At 39.6% G+C, this 22,204-nt stretch overlaps 1 protein-coding gene across 1 annotated transcript in view; it reads left to right on the forward strand.

Annotated features, from left to right (window-relative positions):
• Positions 1-18,036, forward strand: part of LOC137370139 (protein disulfide-isomerase TMX3-like) — a 171,029-nt gene extending 152,993 nt beyond the window's left edge. The window contains exons 13-16 of the mRNA XM_068032348.1: positions 4,149-4,205; positions 5,857-5,986; positions 12,367-12,435; positions 14,128-18,036. Of these exons, the coding sequence (XP_067888449.1) occupies positions 4,149-4,205; positions 5,857-5,986; positions 12,367-12,435; positions 14,128-14,421 (550 nt within the window). The 3' untranslated portion in view covers positions 14,422-18,036. The remainder of the gene's footprint in view (positions 1-4,148; positions 4,206-5,856; positions 5,987-12,366; positions 12,436-14,127) is intronic.
• Positions 18,037-22,204: the final 4,168 nt, after the last annotated feature.

Below are 22,204 nucleotides of genomic sequence, written 5' to 3' on the forward strand. Positions count from 1 at the left end.
GCTAATGAAATGGGCAGACACATGGCAGATGAAATTTACTACAGAGAAATATGAAGTGATGCATTTGGGATGGAAGAATGATGGGAAATGTAAACAAAATGGTACAATTTTAAAGAGGGTAATGGAACATAGAGACCTGGGGTTCACATACACAAGTCTGCAATTCAAGTTGATAAGATGGTTAAAAACATACACGATCTGGACTTCAAAAATAGAGGCATAGCCTACAAAAACAAGGAAGTTACGCTAAACCTTTAAAAAACACTCGTTAGGCCCCAGCTGGAGTATTGTGTCCAATTCTGGGCAGCACATTTTAGGAAGGAAATCAAGGCCTCGGAGAGAGTGCACAGGAGATTTACTAGACTTATACCAGGGCTGAAGGACTTTTATTGAAATATTGAATCTCCTTCCACCACTCTATCAGGCAATGTAGTCCAGAACATCATAACTCAATACATTAAAAAAAAATCTTTCCTTTGGTCTTTTGCCAACTGCCTTAAATCTCTACCCTCTGGTTACCAACCCTGCTGCCATTTGTTAACAGTTTCTCCCTACATATGCTCAAACTTACGAAGAGTTTTGATATCATTTCTATTAAATCTCCCCTTATCATTCTATGCTCCAAGTAGAGCAATCCCAGTTTCTCTAGTCTTTGGAGACTGCCAATCAGAATAGAATAGGGAATTGCAAAAGGAAAATCACATTGTTCCAAAGAACATCTTAGTTAGGGTATTACTGGACTGTCTTTCGGAGTCTATTTTAATCTGATTGAAACAGAGAGAGAAATAAATAAGTGGAAAGCTATCTGGGCGGGCAAGTGTAGAGTGTTTGCATTTTAACATGGTCACAAGAACACAAGAAATAGGAGCAGGAGTAGACCATATGGCCCATCAAGCCTGCTCCTCCATTCAAAATGATCATGGCTAATCTTAGGATTCAACTCCTGTTTCCTGCCCGCTAGCCATATCCCTTGATTCCCGGAGAGACCAAAAATCTGTCCATCCCAGCCTTAAGTGTATTCAACGCTGGAGCTGCCCCTCTGGGTTAGAGAATTCCAAAGATTCACAACCCTTTGAGTGAAATAATTTATCCTCGTCTCAGTCCTAAATGATCGGCCCCTTATCCTGAGACTGTGCCCCTATGTTTTTTATTCCCCGACCGGCGGAAATAATGCGTTGGAGGTAGTACAGAGAAGGTTTGCTAGACTAATACCTGGAATGGGTGGGCTGTCTTACAAGGAAAGATTGGACAGTCTAGGCCTGTATCTGCTGGAATTTAGAAGAGTAAGAGGCGACTTAGAAACATAGAAAATAGGAACAGGAGTAGGCCATATGGCCCTTCAGGCCTGCTCTGCCATTCAAAAAAGATTATGGCTGATCGTCTTAATTCAGTACCCTGTTCCCGCTTTCTCCCCATATCCCTTGATCCCTTTGGCATTAAGAAATATATCTATCTCCTTCATGAATATATTTAATTGCTTGGCCTCCACTGCCTCCTGCAGTAGAGAATTCCACAGGTTCACCACTCCTTGAGTGAAGAAATTTCTCCTCATCTCAGTTCTAAATGGCATACCCCGTATCCTGAGCCTGTGACCCCTGGTTCTGGACTCCTGCATCTAGCCTGTCTAGTCCTGTTAGAATTTGAAACATTTCTATGAGATCCCCCCTCATTCTTCTAAACTCTGGTGAATATAGGCCTAGTCGACCCAATCTCTCCTCATACATCAATCCTGCCATCACAGAAATCAGCCTAGTAAATTATCTTTGCACTCCCTCCATGGCAAGAACATCCTTCCTCAGATAAGGAGACCAAAACTGCACACAGTACTCCAGATGTGGTCTCAACAAGGCCCTGTATAACTGCAGTATCTTGATTGAAACATATAAGATCTTGAGGGGTCTTGACAGGGTGGATGTGGAAAGGATGTTTCCCCTTGTGGGAGAATCTAGAACTAGGGGTCACTATTTAAAAATAAAGGGTCGCCCATTTAAGACAGGTGAGAATTTTTTTTCTGAGGGTTGTGAGTCTTTGGAATTCTCTTCTTCAAAAGGCGATGGAAGCAGAGTCTTGGAATATTTTTAAGGCAGAGGTAGATAGATTCTTGATGAGCAAGGGGGTGGAAGGTTACCGGGGGTAGGTGGAAACATGGAGTAATCAGTTAAGTCATGAACTTATTGAATGGCGGAGCAGGCTCGAAGGGCTGAGTGGCCTACTCCTGCTCCTAATTCGTAAGTTTGTATGAAGTACGCCTTATTACCAGTTTGCAGGATACTGACCACCTCCAGGCGCTTACCCATTGTCTCTCGAGATAAGGAGGCCAAAGAAAGGATACTTGCACCCTAGACAAGATTTTATGCTGATATTCTGCCAGCTTTTAAATGGGACTACAGCATGCAGTATGGAAAACAAGCCAGCAGTCAGATCTTTGACCTTTGTTACCTATGTTAAGTTTTCTGTTGGAAGTGACATCATGTGCCAAAAGTGCTCACACAGTTAAGTCTGGATGTTCCCATTCCCACATCGGGTTCCGTGGCATTGTGGGCAGCGGCGGAGAATTGGAGCGGCAGCAGCCATCACGGAACCCGATGCTCGGATTGCTGGACCCGATCTTCCCGGAGGCCAAATAAGGGCCTCTTCCCACTGCCACTGGAATCTTGCCAGCAGTGGGGTGGGGGGGGGGGGGGGGGGGTGGGGGAGGAGTCTAGGCAAAATAGACAGAGATAAACTGTTCCCATCGGCAGATGGGTCAAGAACCAGAGGACACCAGTTTAAGGTGAGATCGGCAAAAGAACCAATGGCAACATGAGGAAAACCTTTTTTACGCAACAAGTGGTTAGGATATGGAATGCAATATCTGAGAGTGTGGTGGAAACACATACAATTTAGGTTGTCAGAGGGGAATTGGATAAATACATGAAGACAAAAATATTTGCAGGGCTAGGAGAAAGGGCTAGGGAGTGGGTTTAGCAGCAAGCCGGCATGGACACAATGGGCCAGACGGCCACCTGCACTGCAACCGTTCTATAATTGTATGATTTGCTGCTCATGGTTGATCTGACTTTCATAACCTTGTCAAAATGTTTATTCTTTTAACCACCCACATTTAAGCACGCAACTGAAAATGTTTTCAGTATTTCCACTATTGTCACCTCACACTGGTGGGTTTTCCTACATTTTATGTTTATAAAGAAGTGACAGTAAGTGAGGTGACTCATTCTTCCAGTTTTTAAAAAAAAAGTTAAACTAGATGTGATGGATGAGAGGCTTTAGTTGTGAGTAGAAACCAGAAAAAATGGGCCTCTTTTCACTACAAAAGAAAAAAGATCAAGAAGAAATCCTCAAAATTAGGGAGAATCTTGATGAAGTAGCTGGGGGGGAAACCATTCTAACTAATTGGTGAGTCAACGAATAGGTTAAAGATCATCGCTTAAAAAGAATGGTTTTTATGAAGTTAGAGGACATGGACATATTTTTTTTATTCTTTCATGGGATGTGAGCATCGCTGGCAAAGCCAGCATTTGTTGCCCATCTCTAATTGCCTATAATTTTTAATGGGGAAGTGGATAAATATCGAAGAAAAAAATTAAAATGATCTGGTGAAAAGGCAGTGGATTGGGACTGTGAATAGTTTTTTTTTTAAAGAGAGCTGATACAGGTGCAATGTGTCAAATGGTGTAAAATTATATGATTCCATGAAAGAAAAAATTGCATTTATAAAGCACCTTTCAAGACTCAGAAGTGCTTCACAGCCTGCAAACTTTTGAAGTGTAGTCACTGTTGTATTGCCCAGAAACGCAGCTGCCAAATTGTGTACACAAGATCCCACGAACAACAATGAGATAAATGACCAGATAATCTTTTTTAAGTGGTGTTGATTGAGGCCAGGACACTGAACTCCCCTGTGTTTATTCGAATAGTGCTGTGGGATTTTTTTTTAACATCCGCCTGCAAGAGCGGACAAGTCTTTGTTTAACATCTCCCCTAAAAGGCAACAATCTCTGACAATGCAGCATATTCAGTGCTACACTGAAGTAGAAAACTCCTGTTAGTCGGCACCACAACCCTCGTTTGTGGAAATAAGAACTGTGTTTCACGGGGTGCACTAAGAGTTCTTACTTGAAACGTACTGTATTTCAATTTGTTAACAGGAATTTCCAATTTGGACATGTAGATGGAGCTGATTACATCAACAGTGTCATAATGGAGTAAGTATTGGCTCATTTTTAATTAATTACTTTGAAAAGTAATCATTGTGAAATTTTATGACGATGTGGCAGGACCTTTTTAACATCTGTTTTGAATTTTAACTTCACTGTCTTCAACAGGAAATGTTTCTGGATGTTAAAATTATTGGTGATTTATGTTGTCTAAGACTCTGGAGAAGTAACTTGAATGGATCAGTTTGTTTGGGGGGGTGGAGGTGCGCTATAAAGAAATACTCATTGTGATCTCCATATTGTGTGACTTGTCCCACCAAGCATGTACCCTTGCAATCTTATTATTAGATCCTCAGAGACAAAACATTTACAATTTTTTTTAGTCTTGGAAAACTGCAACTGGCTCACCTTTCAATCCTTGGTTTAGTTTGCAGTTGGGACCCACAATTTCTTTGTCATTCCAAATATGGAGAAAAGAAAGATTGTACAGAGAGAAAAAAGATTTGTCGAACATAAAGACAAATGCAGAGAGTTAAATAACTGGAGAAATAGAACAAGAAATCAGAAACTGAGGAACAATAGAGTCCAAAAGCTAAATTAGAGATTGAGAACAGTGAGTGACAGCAAGAGAGGAATAAAGATACCAAACATTTCTCAATCTGTGAATTTGGATACAACAGCATGGGGGAAGGTTTGCTGGCACTGCATTTTGACTGAAGTACTGGGAAAAGAGGTAATGTTATTTTTATGAAGTGTTTCACAACTTTTAATATTTTGAAGGATTTTATTTTCATTTCTATATGAAAAATTGCACTTAAGACTAGCAGAGAGAGAGACTTAAAATGTGTCTGCTTCATCGATTTTGATGACATTGGGATAAGGAACTGCATATTGCTAAATTTTCGGAGGCGCTGTAACAAATAGAATCCTGCTGCAAATTCCAAAATTGTGCCTCAGATGAAGGCAGTACCCCTGCCAATACCTTTTACTTTTTTATCCCTTTTCTCCTGAAGACAATCTAGTTGAAGTGATTTAGACAGCGAATTTCAACAGGTTATTTTACCATAAGTGGCATCACAGTAGAACTTTTATCCTATCCTTGCATACGTGCACATTTTGCAATGGTATCGCTAGGCAGCAATCAGGCGAAAGTACTTCAATGGATTTTCTTCCCACTTTCATCTCTCTAGCCCAAAGGTCCTAACACCAATGGTAGCCACCTCACTTTTATCCTGGTTGATATTGGCCAGTTCAATGCAGATTCAGTATCAAAGCAAAGGCCTTCCTAACTCGGCTGCTTTGGTATCACACTACAGTGCACTTACTATTGGGAGAACCCGGTTTTTCTCTGTTTTAATGAGCTTTTAAAGGGTTATTTTTGTTTGCAACTTCACATTCTTTCAATTCTTTGCAAAGATAGTCCTATTTAAATTGTACTAATTTTGAAATGTGTAAACGGTAACACCTAACCTAATAGTTTTAGTGTGGGAGTCCATCAATTTAGTCAGTGGACTCAAAAGGTGTAGTTCTAATTGCCACCACTTGATGGTGGCAATTCAGTACATTCACATGTATTCATTGTCAGTTACGTTTAACAAAATTGAACAAAATCTTCAATAGAAATGGAACCCAGAATGTTAAATCACTTTGTATCAACCGTTGCAATTTGTCTTAATTTCCCTTACGTATTTTCTTTCAGTGAGGTCATCGTTCCTTCCATTGTTGTACTGAATACCTCAAACCAACAATACTTTATACCAGAAAGAGCAATTGAGAGCATTGAGGACTTGATTAAGTTTATTAATGACATCATAGAAGGATCAGCTGAAGTAAGTTTAAGGATAGTTAAATAGCTTTAATACAAGTTTGTTTTTTTAAATGGCATGTTTGGCCTCTACATATTTCTCCTTCTCTCCTGTTCCCCGCATTCACCATTTCACCATGGTCAAAGCAGATTATAAGTAACATTGTACATAAGGTTATGATTTGGTTCATAGGGAGTGAAGGCTTAGTTTTGGGAGCAAACTTTTGTGCTGAATACAGAAAACTTATCTTTTGAAACTTTGAATTGTAACAGATTTCTCTGAGGAGGATATTGGGAAGTGTTTCAATTTCAGAAGTAGCTCTCCATGGTGAGTCTGGGTATGGCACTAACTCAGCTCATTAATGAGTGTTATGCAGAAATTGCTCATCAATTGGGAATTCAACCACACAATCAGAACAGTAAGGATGGTATAATTGTCTTAATAGTGTTACAATGGGGGAATATTCCAGGAAATTCCTCCTGCAGCACTTCCGTTTCAGCAACCTCAACTGGCTTTTCAAAAACTACTGGAGACGCCAATCCTTTATCCCCAGCTAAGCCATTCCCCAGCAACAAATCCACCCTTTTCAATATGCAAATCTGGGACAATTCCCACTGTTACTGGAGTGGTGACTAAATCGCATTGCAAATTAACCTTATGTAATGGATAAATAACCCCCTCAATGCCCCGCACTATGACTTTCACATTCATAGCACTACTTGAAGGAAAGTCTATGTCCTTTGCTACCATTTAATGAGTGGGTTGCCCCTGTATCTCTAAGCAGCGCATTCGGCTTCCCTGCCTCATCTGACAAATATGGGCACATCTTACCTCTGAACACACAACTTCTGTAACCTTCAGGGACCTGAGTTAATTCTTTAGGACATTTCTGCTCACTATCCAACATACAAAGGAACATACGAATTAGGAGCAGGAGTAGGCCACTAGGCTCCTCGAGCCTGCTCTGCCATTCAATAAGATCATGGCTGATCTGATTGTAACCTCAACTCCACATTCCCACCTACCCCCAGTAACCTTTCACCCCCTTGCTTTTCAAGAATCTATCTACTTCTGCTTTAAAAATATTCAGAGACTCTGCTTCCACTGCCTTTTGAGAGAGTTTCAAAGACTCATGACCCTCAGAAAAAATTTATCCTCATCTCTGTCTTAAATGGGCAATCCCTTATTTTTAAACAGTGACCCCTATTTCTAGATTCTCCCACAAGGGGAAAAATCCTTTCCACATCCACCCTGTCAAGACCCATCAGGATCTTATATGTTTCAATCAAGTTGCCTCTTACTCTTCTAAACTCCAGCGGATACAAGTCAAGCCTGTAAGATAGCCCGCCCATTCCAGGTATTAGTCTAGTAAACCTTCTCTGAACTGCCTCCAATGCATTTATATCCTTCCTAAATCAGGAGACCAATACTGTACACAGTACTCCAGATGTGGTCTCACCAATGCCCTGAATAACTGAAGCAATAACCTTCCTACTTTTGTATTCAATTCCCTACGCAATAAAATCTAACATTCTATTAGCCTTCCTAATTACTTGCTGAACCTGCATACTAGTCTTTTGCGATTCATGCACTAGGACACCCAAATCCCTCTGCATCTCAGAGCTCTGCAATCTCTCACGATGTAGATGATCTGCTGCTTTTTTATTCTTTCTGCCAAAATGGACAATTTCACATTTTCCTACGTTATACTCCATTTTCCAAATCTCTTCCCACTCACTTAATGAGGCTACAAAGGGATATAGATAGGTTATGTCCTCTTCACAGCTTACTTTCCTACCTATCTTTGTGTCATCAGCAAATTTAACAACCATACCTTTGGTCCCTTCCGCCAAGTCATTTATATAAATTGTAAAAAGTTGCAGCCCCAGCACTGATCCCTGTGGCACACCACTCGTATCTTACCAACCAGAAAATGACCCATTTATGCCTACTCTCTGTTTCCTGTTAGCTAACCAATCTTCTATCCATGCTAATATGTTACCCCCTACACCATGAGCTTTTATTTTCCATCATAACCTTTGATGTGACACCTTATCAAATGCCTTTTGATCTAAGCACAGTACATCCACCGGATCCCCTTTATCCACAGCACATGTTACTTCTTCAAAGAACTCCAATAAATTGTCTTGCGACTGAGGCAGGAGAAGTGCACTGTCTTTTCTAGTTCCACTTCTGCACAAGTCACAACATATATTTAAATGTTTACCCAGTTACCAATATGGTCAATCATCTACTCTTTATCCCAGAATAAAATACACCAACCAGGTTTCTTTAATAAACAACAAAATTATCAGTTTATTATTAAACAAGACTTATCCAGTAATGAAGCAAAGCATTAACAAGCAGGTTGAAATATGGAAGTTCCCTTTTTAAGTACCCCCCACACACACTCGCACGCACACACACTAGTTAAAGAGAAAAAAAAATCTTCTTTGCAGAACTCTTACAAAAAAAGAGATAAAAAAGAATACTTTGGCGAAATACTTGTTAATTCTTAAGAAAACGGATGAAATATGTTGTGTCCAAAAATGGCATACAGTCTGGCGTCCGGGGACATGTAGACGGGTCACTGGGATCTTTTCTGGTGCGGTTCTTTTCAGGCGACGTCAAGAGTTAATCTGGCAGGTTTTCCAGGAGCTTCTCAGGTGAGACATGGCATCATGGACTTTAGCTCCCACACATTCGATATACAGTGTTTTACAGAGACAAGAGGAAGGAGGCAAGCTGGGCGCTTCTCTGTTAGCAGGTTGATCTCCAACAGCTTTCAACAACAGTCCACACCCCAACAGAACCAAAACAACATCTCAGAAGCGAAACCCACTCCTGACCCTCAAAACGTAATATGTCACTTCTCTGTAAACATCTCCCCCAAGTCACCAAGGTTTCTATTATTTATTTATCTTAAGGCATGTAATATCCAGTAAAGGTTCTTTTCAAACACAACATCTCAAGTGTCCTTTCAGTGAACGTGTCAAAAACATCAATGGAGTCTTTTCAGTTTTCCCAAATAAACCATTGTCTATGATTCTAAAAATATGAATCCCCAAAAAATATTTTTAAATAAGCAGTTCCCTAACAATTGATGAAAGATGATTTTCCGTTTTCAAAATCATGTTGACTCTGCCTGATTATCTTGAATTTTTCTAAGTGCCCTGCTGTACTGTCTTTAATGGCTTCTAACATTTTCCCTAAGACATGTAAAGCTAACTGATCTGTAGTTTCCAGCTTTCTGACTCCCTCGCTTTTTGAATAAAGGAGTTACATTCGCTATTTTCCAATCTAATGGAACCTTCCCTGAATCTAGAGAATTTTGAAAAATTAAAATCAACACATCAACTATCTCACTAGCCACTTCTTTTAAGATCCTAGGATGATGTCCATCATGACCCCGGGACTTATCAGCCCGCAGCTCCAACAGTTTGCTCAGTACCACTTCCCTGGTAGTTTTCTTGAGTTCCTCCCTCCCTTCCATTTCCTGATTTACAGCTATTTCTTCGATGTTACTTGTCTCCTCAATACTGAAGACCGATGCAAAATATCTGTTCAATTCATCTGCCATCTCATTATTTTCCCCCTCCCTGATGTATCGCAGTGTCTGCAGGTCGGCCTCCAGCTCAATGACTCTGAACCAAAGCTTCTCGAGCCACAAACACTTACTGCAGACATGTTTGCCCTGGATCACATTGGTATCCAGGAGCTCCCACATGCTGCAGCCATGACACACCACCTGCCCTGCTATCCTTAATGTGTTTTAATTAACTACTTAATTATTTTATTCAATTATTTATTTTCCTTTTTTTATAAATTTTATTAACCTTTATATACTCACCAAACAACTAGCTTCTTTCCCTCTAATAGAGTAAGAAGCAAATCCTACAGGGTGAAAAAGTTAGAAAAGCAAAGGAGCACCTCCTTTCCCTCCTCACCCAACTCCGTCAACTCATCAAACTCCCAGCACTCTGTTCAAGTCACATTCAGTGCCACATCACCAAAGCCACTGGCTTGTCAACAGCGCCACGTATTGAGGCATCCTTTTCAGGACAGGCTGTCAGTAAACCTACCATAGCTACTGGCTTGCCTTTCAACTTCCAGCATTCCAATTTTATATCCCTCTTTTATTATAAAAATAGCACGTTGGTCCTTTTGACTGAACTCTAGTCTCCTGACTATCTTTTTTACCACTGAGTTTCCTGTAACCTCTCCTTTACCCTTTCACTAAAAACAAATCTCATTATCCACCTCCTAACTTGCCAGTTTCTCTGAAAGTTTCCAAACTGGGGCCTGTAACTACTGCTTTTGTGGCTCAGTTGGTAATCATCTGCAATTTCTGTGGCATTCCTTATTTCACCAACTTTGTTCTTCCACATGGGACCTTATTCCTGAAGGGATATTATTTTTAAATTCCTCCATTAGGATTACTTCCCTAAGGCTTTCAAAATCTCGCAAAATCTTCATGAACCAATATTATCAATCAAATATAATTTCTATCTCTCTAGAAAATCGCATAAATGTCTGGCCCTGTTTGTAAGCCTCTGGTACCAACTCATAAGCGTTGAGTTTTAACCACTTCATAAATTACTTGACTGTTCCACTGAAAGTGTTGAATATACCTCTAACGCTTTCTCACTAACACACTGCAATAAAATTAGCAAATTTTACTTTAGTCTTTGCAACTTAGTAGCAGCTTCTTTCAAAGGACAAGAAATACATTCCAACTCCTTCCTCACTGAACTTAAGCAGTAAGTGAATATTCCTTGCCAAATCAAAATGTGAAGTTAAATCAGATTTATCTTCAAATCATGTTGCTCCCAGTTTGTGTAATTTAAGCTTTGTCCAGTTCAAATTTCCTGGCTTCCCTTTCTCTCTTTAACTCTCTTTTCCTTTCTCTTCCCTTTCGGGTTCAAGCTTTCTTGTTGCAAGTTGTAATTGTCTTTCTCTTTTCTTCCGTTTCCAATCTCAGCTTCTCTAATTCAATTTTGGCTTGTTCTACTTGAACATTAGCGGAAACAACCTCTTTTACCAGCTTAAGTAAGATACCAATCCTTGGATTACCTCTGCTTTCCTAGCTGCTGGGCTTATATTAACCCTTACACCGCTATCACGAACCAAATCGACCTTTCTCAACTGCTGCAAATCTTCTGAGTCAAATCTTCTCTCAACAAATTCTTGTACATTAATGGTACTCATTTGATTTCCCACTGAACCCTGCTGAAGTAAATGTGAAATTTTGCTCATTTAAACTCTGGAAAATTCTAGCCTAGCCTCTGAGTTTGTATCCCGGACGTGCCCCTAATTTGTTGCTACTTCAATGAGTCCGGTAACACTAAAATACAAGATATGAAATCCCCAGACCAATTTAAAGAATTACTTGAAAGATTTCACATTTTAAGACTTTTATTATAACAACTAAACTAAAAGAAATCCCTATTAATTAAAAAATTTGAAAACCTCACACCACACTTGTATGTTGGACAGCCCTCTCTGATTGCAAACTCTTTGTGGTTGAAAGTCCTAAAACTCCTCCCAATTGCTTATGTTTGATCTCCCAGTCCTTTCTCAAAGTAAATGTCCTCTTCACTCACTTCCCCAAGAACTTTCAACCTGGGCATCATGAATAAGGTGATCCCTAATGATCCTGTTGGTCTTTTGCTTCTCCGTAAACCTCAACTTTCAAAACAGGTTCAAGTGTTTGCAGCCTTTTGCTGTATCAGTTTTTCCTGAGAGCAGGTATTCCTTTTCTTTCTCCCTTGAGGTTGCCACCGCTGGTGTCTCCTGTACAGCCTGTTTGCCTTCAGAAAATCTGTTAAATTTATCCAGAATCAAAAGTCAATAGCCCATTGTCCTTTTCCAATTTGCAAAGTCCACAAGTCGGGCTTCAGCAGAGCCACCCAGGCTTTCCATTGTTTCTAGATGTTAGCAGCTGCCATGCACATTTACATCCTCTGACTCCTTGTTTACGATCTGAAAGTCTGGGAGGGTGAAACGCATTGTTCTTCAGGTGTTATACCCCTGCAGTCTCTGCTTTTCAAAAAAAGCCTTTAATCTGGGATCTCTGTTCTGGTAACCAAGATTTCTGTCTTGTCTGTAAGCAGAGTGGATGTGAGATCACCTGACTTCTGACTCCATCTTAAACTTTTAAAAATCAGACAATAGGTATTTCTAGCTTTATTTTTGAAGAGCACCAAAAGCCACCACTTTCCTTGAACTAAATTATACTGTAAATTTGAGAGGTTTGTGCAAATTTTCAGTTCAGCATCCAGGCCTGATTCACTGTCTTGCATTTAACTCCAGTTTTTTTTTATTTCTAAAAGATTCTATTTCTTTTGCAGTTATGTTTTTATGTTTGGCAGTAAATCCAGTTATTTCTTGCACCTGATTTTCAGGCACAAGGAGGAGACAGTTTCTATTATCGTGTAAGAAGATTGTTATATGATGGAAAATCCACCATATTAGTAAGTATTCACATATCATCTTTCTTTCATCCTGCACTCAAATTTAATGTTATTAGGGGCGTGCTTTCTGGAAGTTCTACTTGATCAAAATAATATTCGAAGACTTGTTATGCATTATGTATGTTGATTCATTTGGCTAAAACGTACAATACAATAATTGAGGGTTTTTAAATGTATTTTTGAATTTTTATCATTATCACAGGAAAACTTCTCATCATTTAACACATTTCTACAATTTGTTGTCCCTTGCTTACAAAAAAGTCCAAAATTAACAATTTTCAACAAATTTTTATTTAAAGAAAAAAACACATAAAGCCTTACAGAAATGGTACATAGTGCACTGGCAGCTTAAAAATAAAGTTTTCCTTCCTCCTTCCCAAATAGTGTTTGTTTTCAGCCCACCCAGCATATTTTTGCTTTGCTTTGTCTGTGTAATGGGGACAAATGTAAGAATAAAGGAAGCAAAGTTGTGGTGCAAACCTTTGCACAATAATATAAAATAAGGACTTTGGCCCATAAGAATTTTTTGTGTTTTGATAGGAATCACATTTTATTAACACAAAAAGCTTGTACTATAATTTAAAATAAATAACCCATAACTTTATGAACCTTGGAATATATAATTTTAAAATACCTTAACTCTCCTGTACCATAATCGGAACCCTGGAGCACATCTGGTTTAGCCATCCATCACCACAGCTAGCTGGACCACATCGAACATTAGTGGGCTCGTTCTCTGCCAAAATGATCCAGTGTTTTTCTCCACTATCAATAGTCTCCATAAATCCCTTTTCCCCCTGCTCCTCCACGATAGTATCCAACAACAATTGTAAGGAGCTCCTGGACTTCTTTGTCACCATCATTGATGTCATCTGTTCAGCTACTTACCCAGCAGGCCAAGCCTCCTCCAGACCTCTTGCCCTAGGCTGAATCCACAATTTTCTAAAGTTTCTCTTTTCTCCCCACTCCAAGCTCATCTTGTCTGTGACACCTAATTTCTGCTCCCTTGACCCATTCCAGCTAAACTTCTGACCAGCCAACTACCCTGTCTGGCCGCCATGCTTGCTGACACTGTAAACCCCATTCCCTCCTTTTACTCTAGAAAAACATCCCATGGTGCTTTACAAAGGTACAACTCCCCATACAGTGACTTGGAGGATCAATTATGTATTACGTGCACACTATTTGCTTTTTCATAGTTTGTTCAATTTTCTTAATTGTTTAAATGTAAAATGAAGTCTGATGTTGTGATGCTCAAATGTTTCTCGAAATTGGGAGAGAGAGCTTACCGAGGTATAGGAAAATTCCAGTAGCTAAAAGTAATTAACAGAAAGCTTCTGTTGGTCATCTTGCATGACACCAAAATGTTACCTAGATCAATGCTAGTGAGGATCCTCTCAAAGGTATTTGAAATTTGGGCTTATCTATAAAAATGAAGGTCCGAGTCTGATGAAGGTAGAGAAGACCCCAAATCGTAACAAACACAACCACAGTCAGAGTAACCAAGGATGTCATTTATGTCTTTGTCCAAGACTGTTCTTGGTGTTGTAAAACTGTTGCATTGTTTGACTCCAGTTTCATTCAGCAATTATTTTAGAAAATGTGTTGAATAGAATCCCTTAAACTGTTTTGCTATTGTTCATATGTGGAGGCAAAAAAATGATCTTTTTTTGTGTCCTCTGCTTTATTTAGTCTGTTTTTAAGACATCTCCTCTGCTGGGCTGCTTTCTCTTCGGTCTACCTTTGGGTGTTATCAGCATCATGTGTTATGGAATCTGGTCAGCTGATGGGGAATATGAGCCAGAAGAAGGAGAACTGCTTCACAATGAAGCCATTGAGCAGGGAGATGCAGAAGCCAGTGACGAAGAAAAGGAGGAAAACAATGATGATCATCACAAAGATGATGATGGAATTAAAGAAAATTCAAAGGAGCACAATGATGAAGAACTGGAAGAGAAAAGCATTGTAGAAAAGAAAAGGGATTAATGTGTGCTTAAATGCTTCCTTTAAATTCCTTTTAGGATTTCCAAATGATTGAGCGTATGTTACATTTTAACATCAGTGAAGACTGTTGGGAAGATGATGGAAGTGGTTTCTTTGTCTTCCCAGTTTGACCTGTACTCTATACAGAAACTGTCTGGGCTAGAAGAATTTTGAATGATCATGTAAATTGCATTTTGTTCTTTAGATGCAGAGTCACAGTGGAACCTCTGTTATCTGCCATAGTGGAACAAGTCCTGGTTGATGATGGAAAATTGGGACATAATTGAGAATCCCCAGAATTTTGACCTGGGTATAATATCCAAGGCACAGGACAAAGGCAAGTATAGGTAATAACAAAAGAAACATTAGCAGGCTATGCAGTGAGATGAGAGCTTGCACAAGGCTTTGTCCCACAAAAAATCTGGCAGATGGATAAGAAGTTCCACTGTAGTTTTTAAATAAATGTGACAATTTTTGAGGGTGTGGGGAAAGAGTTCACATCATGAGCAGATTTTCTTTTGTGCATTAATCCACCAATCTTTCTCTCCTTTCTCCCCCTCTCTCCTTCCTTCCCCCTTCCTTCCCCCCCCCCCCCCCCCCCCCCCATTAAAAATTGAAGTAACTAACATGACCTTATACCTTGTCATATTGGGCATTTGGCTGTTTGTATACATAGAAAATGAGTGACTGTGGTAGAAAGTGCAGACTACTCACTAATCTTTAGGGGATAATTGAGACTTTCTCATCATTGCTGCTTGCTTATGATTATAAAAAACTGGATCGATTGCCACTTTATTACCTGAACCGGAGACGTCTAAGGTTTTAAAAATGCGTGTTGAGTTTTTTTGGTTGAAAAATAAATAGGGCCTCAAGCGATTACCTTCCCGTTACTCATTTTTACTACTAAAAGAATGACTCCAGTATCTGTATTCTCAATGTGTAACAGTGGCGAGCAAAGAATGGAAACCAAGCTGTGATTATTTTGTAATTTTGTGTTTGATAGCTATGAACCTAAAATCAAATTGTACTGCTATGGCTTTGCAATAAATGTGAAAGAGCAGTTCACATCTAATGAAATATAACCCAAAAACTATTGCTGCAGCACATGCAACTTGAAAATTTCCTATGATAGCGACGATAGGAAGTGCACTGCTAGTGGTGAAGTAGCCAATAATAGATCAGGGTAAGCTACCGATTGTTTTTAATTTAAATTGAGTTGGATCTTCCACCCTTCTCAAATATTAAGCAAAAGAAGCAGGTTTGAAAACATTATTTTTATCCAATCATGTTACCTGTCTGATTTTAAAATGTGTCGAATATTTGAGTGTTGCCTCTTAATACTGGTAGCTAACTATAAGGTATACGGTTACTGTAGACAACCCAACAGGATCCCCATAGAAGTACTCATAGGCACCTACCTTATATTGGCAGAGGCGTTAACACTTCCTTTAAAGTCAGATGTCTAAGATGCAGCATTATTTGGGGTCTAAACTGTACCTTACACGAGCAGCATCTAATGTTGATGCAGTACGTTTTTATCAGAAACCTCTGTAAACTAAGTATTGCAATGCAGACAAAAAATCTATGGGGCTATATCCCCAGAGCAAAACAGAAGTAAGTTGTACAGCTGCATCTGTCTGATGGAGATAGGACCAGCTAAGCCAATACAGTTTGCAGCTACAAAGTAAAAGCACTTCCTTCAAATGATAAAAGTTTTTTTTCAAAAACTGTAAGATCTAGTACACACTCAACACTCTTTGCAACTAGTTTTAAAATTAGCAGCAGTTCAGATAAACCAGCTATTACCACAAACCACTGACTTCAGCATTAGCATATCCAGCTTAATGCACAACTTGTGATCTTATCAGTTCACAGTAGAGTCAGGGATACAGAAAAATTGATCAATGTGAAGATGTAAAAATATGTTAAAAACAAAATACTGCAGATGCTGGAAATACTCAGCAAGTCGGGCAGCATCAGAGTTCTGATAAAAGGTCACAGACCTGAAACGTTAACTCTGCTTCTCTCTCCCTAGATACTGCCTGACCTGCTGAGTATTTCCAGCACTTTCTGTTTTTATGATGTAAAAATATGTTCCTTGGGCTTCTTTGGTTTATTGGATAAATGTGGTAAGATATTGGGACCAGAAAACAGCACCCTTTGTTTCCTACACTGTACTGAGTTAGCCATCTCAAACTGCTGTCTGCAGTAGAGATACAACTGTTAGCTTCTGCATTCCTGAGCTTGAGAGAATTATCAACTAGGATTCTCATTCCTGATTACTGCCCAGTGACCCTGTTGAGTGAGAGCAGGATGGAGCTTATCTGAAATACCCTCTTAATCCAATAGCCGACTGCCACTCACTGCCCTGCCTCGCACTTGAGAAATGGATGTTTGGGCGAAATAGCAGGGGAATTCCTGTGACAGTACCTCTAGCATTGGCCAACGCTTTCAGGAGAGACCAGGTAAGAGAAGAAATTTAGGAAGGTGCAAAAGAAAATAAAGCATTTTGAGGATAAATTGCACCTTGTTGCAAATGGAGTAACAACCCTTCTAAGTTGAGTGCACCCTCCCTGTAATGCAGAGACCACATTAACTTGCTAGCTGTAGAACTGCACTTAAAGTAAATATATAAATTATAGAAATTTCAATCTTTAAAACTTTGAGAAAAAGGTTTGTTTATAATGAGGAAATAAAGGCAGAATGTGATTAATCTGTAAGTACTTGCTTCATGCCATTTATGATGTAACATGTGGTGGGCACATTGTCCAATGTGGAATCTTTGTTCTGTTTCAGTGTCACAACAAGCATTACAATACTAATTATAAGAATGAAACCAGTTTTTATTTATGAATCTTACATAAACTTATTAAAACTGTTGGTGTCAAAAAATTATTGCATTGAGTAGTCAAAAGATAAAACTATTCTTTGAATTATAATGTGCCTCTCAGTGGGATAAGTTTCATTATAATATATGGAATTTTTTTTTAATGTGCTCAAGTGATTGTGTAAAGGGGAATATTGAATATAGGCCAAAAAACAATTACTAAATGACAATCGTGCTTCTCTGCTCTCCATTTCAAGCCTTTTTCAATAAATTGATATGCTTTATATCTTTTTATTTTCTGACAAAAAAGATGCCTCTCTTGCATTTCTGCTGCAATATAGCTAGCCTATGAATTACCTTAAATTCAAAATGGAAGGCTCCAGTTACCAGTGTCTATGACATGCTTGGGCAAATGAGTTTAATTTAGAATATATAATGAAACAGTAATATTGATGTACTACATCAAGGAAATGATATAGTAACCGGCAGTGACACTGGCAGTAAAGACCAACACATTAATTTTAGAATATATTTTTACCTACTTTATTTGTCTGGGGGGCTTATTGCTGATTAGATATCTAAATCTAGATTTCCAGACCAAGTTTCTTAATAGAACGCTGATAAGTAACTGAATTCCACTTTTCATAGTACAGAGATTACCATTGCAAGTTTGCTGTCAAAAACCACTTACTGATGTACTAACTACTTTTGATTTGCTGGTGTATGCATTTAGCTTTGTTTTATGGGCAATGTTAGTTTGTTTTTTTATAAATAAAATGGAGAAAATCTTTGCTTGTTTTTTTTCTTGATTTTAAAAAAGGTACTAACTTTTCCATCATATATTTAGCATTTACAGTGCAAAGTACACAAATATGCAGATTTTTTTCAAGTGTTAATTTGCTATAATTCACAACTTTGAACCCTCGATTAATTTTTGGCAAGGGGAGAGAAGAGGTGAGTTAACTCTATGCAGTTTTTCAAGATTACTAACAAAACAAATCTTCAGTAAATTGACTATTACAAAAGTTTTCAGTGTGTGACGTTAGCTCTCCATATATACAACCTTCATTTTTGTAAAGACATTCAGTGTCCACATACAAATAGGTATAGTGTCAAAGTAATCCAGGAACTGGAAGTGAGACACGTATCCTACACATTCAGGTCACCTTGGATCACTACAGCACACAATCTCTGTCAAAACATGAGAATTTCTCCGGAGAATTCTCCTTATAGAGGACTTTTGAAAAACCCTGTACATATTCACACAAGGGGCCACTGCATAAGAGAAATGGACTCTTGTCTTTCCCTAATAGGTGTTGCTCTGCTAGTGAGAAATAAAAGGTGATATAATTCACTACTCAGGTTACAACAACTTTCATTTATTTAATGCCATTCTTTGGCCTCCTTATCTCGAGAGACAATGGGTAAGCGCCTGCAGGTGGTCAGTGGTGTGTGGAGCAGTGCCTGGAGTGGCTATAAAGGCCAATTCTAGAGTGACCGGCTCTTCCACAGGTGCTGCAGAAAAATTTGATTGTCGGGGCTGTTACACAGTTGGCTCTTCCCTTGCGCCTCTGTCTTTTTTCCTGCCAACTGCTAAGTCTCTTCAACTCGCCACACTTTAGCCCCGCATTTATGGCTGTCCGCCAGCTCTGGCGAACGCTGGCAACTGACTCCCACGACTTGTGATCAATGTCACAGGATTTCATGTCGCGTTTGCAGACGTCTTTAAAGCGGAGACATGGACGGCCGACGGGTCTGATACCAGTGGCGAGCTCGCTGTACAATGTGTTTTTGGGGATCCTGCCACCTTCCATGCGGCTCACATGGCCAAGCCATCTCAAGCACCACTGACTCAGTGGTGTGTATAAGCTGGGGATGTTGGCGGCCTCGAGAACTTCTGTGTTGGAGATACGGTCCTGCCACCTGATGCCAAGTATTCTCCGGAGGCGGCGACGATGGAATGAATTGAGACGTCGCTCTTGGCTGACATACGTTGTCCAGGCCTCGCTGCCATAGAGCAAGGTACTGAGGACACAGGCTTGATACACTCGGACTTTTGTGTTCCGTGTCAGTGCGCCATTTTCCCACACTCTCTTGGCCAGTCTGGACATAGCAGTGAAAGCCTTTCCCCTGCACTTGTTGATTTCTGCATCTAGAGACAGGTTATTGGTGATAGTTGAGCCTAGGTAGGTGAACTCTTGAACCACTTCCAGAGCGTGGTCGCCAATATTGATGGATGGAGCATTTCTGATGTCCTGCCCCATGATGTTCGTTTTCTTGAGGCTGATGGTTAGGCCAAATTCATTGCAGGCAGCCGCAAACCTGTCGATGAGACTCTGCAGGCACTCTTCAGTGAGAGATGTTAAAGCAGCATCGTCAGCAAAGAGGAGTTCCCTGATGAGGACTTTCCGTACTTTGGACTTTGCTCTTAGACGGGCAAGGTTGAACAACCTGCCCCCTGATCTTGTGTGGAGGAAAATTCCTTCTTCCGAGGACTTGAACGCATGTGAAAGCAGTAGGGAGAAGAAAATCCCAAAAAGTGTGGGTGCGAGAACACAGCCCTGTTTCACGCCACTCAGGATAGGAAAGGGGTCTGATGAGGAGCCACCATGTTGAATTGTGCCTTTCATATTGTCATGGAATGAGGTGATGATACTTAGTAACATAATGCCATTAACGTAGTAAAATGCCCCAAGGCATTTAAATCCATTTAATTTTTGTTTACGGATGGGATGACCTGTAGTATAATTTCTGTAATGCTTGGATTGATGTAAAAATTTGGTTCAATACAGATTAGTATGTAAATGTTAGCTTTCTAATCAGATGAAGCAAGGTAGCTGAAAATGTTGGTGCTGTTTTCTGAGCTAGGTGAACCTCATGCATTATTTTAGAAAAAGGTGGTGGATGTGATCTCAGGACTGCCTGACCTCATTGTAAAATGAGATGTGCTCCAATAGAAAAGCACACAACTCACTAACCCTTTGTGCTGAAGTATCATGTTACAAATTTTGAGCATGCTTTAAACCAGGGATGTCGAACATATATGGTGGATCTGATCTGGCATCCTCCTACCTGGTATGAGTCACATTCAACAAAAGTCATTGAAGTAAAAAAATAACGATAAACCATATTGCTACTTACATTTAGATTTTACTTCCAACGTGACTAAATATAATACTGTTCACTACCCTTTTCTATTTTTCCTCCTTTCCTTAACAATTGTTCCCTCTTTCAACAGTCCCACTGCATTTCCTGTAAACATATTCATCAACCAGAAGCTGCAACCCTGCAGGTTTCTGCTCCTGCAGTGACCTTGTACCCTTTGGGCTTCATATAAGCTGAGGTTACTAATACCTATGTCAACATATTGCATTCAAGCCAGGCAAATTAACTAGATTTATTGAGATATTAAAAAGATGAGCACAATGACAGCAAATAGCTTGACCTTTTAAAATTACTCTGCTTCTACTAGTAGGGAATGTAGTCAGTGTCTAGTGTTTACATTTTCCAAAGTCTTTCTAGCTTAATTAACACATCACTGTATCGAAGTCAAAGACAAAGCCACCTGCTGAAAACCAGATTGACTGAAGCCAAGAATCCATCATAGACTATTCCCAGTCTTTGCTTTTATATTTATATAATAGGAGCAGGAGTAGACCATATGGCCTATCAAGCCTGCTCTGCCATTCAATGTGATCATGGCTCTTGGGCTTCAATTCTACTTTTCCATCTGCGCCCCAAATTCCTTGAGACCAAAAATCTGTCTCAGCCTTAAATGTATTCAACAATGGAGCATACACAACCCTCTGTGGTAGAGAATTCCGATGGTTCACAACCCTTCGAAGAAATGTCTCCTCATCTCAGTCCTAAATGATCAGCCCCTTATCCTGGAACTGTGCCCCTGTTGTTCTAAATTCTCCAGCCGGGGAAACAACGTCTCAGTATCTACCCTGTCAAGCCCCTTCATAATCTTGAATATTTCAATGATATCACCTCTCATCTTTTAAACTCCAGAGAATATAGACCCAATTTACTCTGCCTCTCATCATAGACCTTCTCTTCCCAGGTAATCTTGTGAACCTTTGCTGTACTGCCTCAATGCAAGTACATCCTTCCTTAAATTGTTACGACCAAGGTGAGAGGAGTGCACTGTTAATTCAGTCCCATTTCTCCACAGTTCACAACATTTTTTTAATTTTCCCACTTACCGAAACAGACACTCAGATACTCTATTTATCCCCAGAATAAAGCACACCAACCAGGCTTCTTTAATAAGCAACTAAATTATCCATTTATTATAAACCAAGTCTTATCCAATAATGAAGTAAACATACACACAAATTGAAATAGTAAAGTCCCTTATTTTTGTCCTAGCCCCCTCACACGCACACATAACCAGTTAACTGGGAAGAAAAAGGATTTTTGTTTACAGCTGTTGCAAAGAAATAGAAGGAATTTTTTTTAAAAACACGGGCTTAAAAGAAGGTGTGGAAGGAAATCCTTTGTTTTGGTGAGGTGTCCTAAAGGCGAATAGGCAGCTGCCACTAGGAGTCTTCCTAGAACAGTTCTTTCCAGGCGAGGCTGATGGTCCATTTGGATAGACTTTCAAAGAGCTTGAGCACAGATGGCTTCCCATAGGTCTTGCATCAGGTGTGCAGCAACAAAGGTTTCAATTCTCACATATTCGATGCTAAGTTTTCAAAGATGCAAGGTTTCTGCAAATATTCAGGATTTCTTCAAATACAGGAGGCAACAGTACAACTTGATGCAGGATTGGCTTTTCAGGGGGGAAAGATGGGCTGGCTGGATCTTCTGTTCTCCTGGTAGGTCAATAATCAAACTCCAACTGCCTGTTTTTTGTGAAACCAACTGGCTTTTTTTAACAGTTCAAAATGAAACAAGAACCTTCCCAGAGGCAAGTCCTATGACAGCCATAAATCCTGACTTGTCAATAAGCAA

Source organism: Heterodontus francisci, chromosome 5 (genome assembly GCF_036365525.1).
Source record: "Heterodontus francisci isolate sHetFra1 chromosome 5, sHetFra1.hap1, whole genome shotgun sequence".
Classification (NCBI taxonomy): domain Eukaryota; kingdom Metazoa; phylum Chordata; class Chondrichthyes; order Heterodontiformes; family Heterodontidae; genus Heterodontus; species Heterodontus francisci.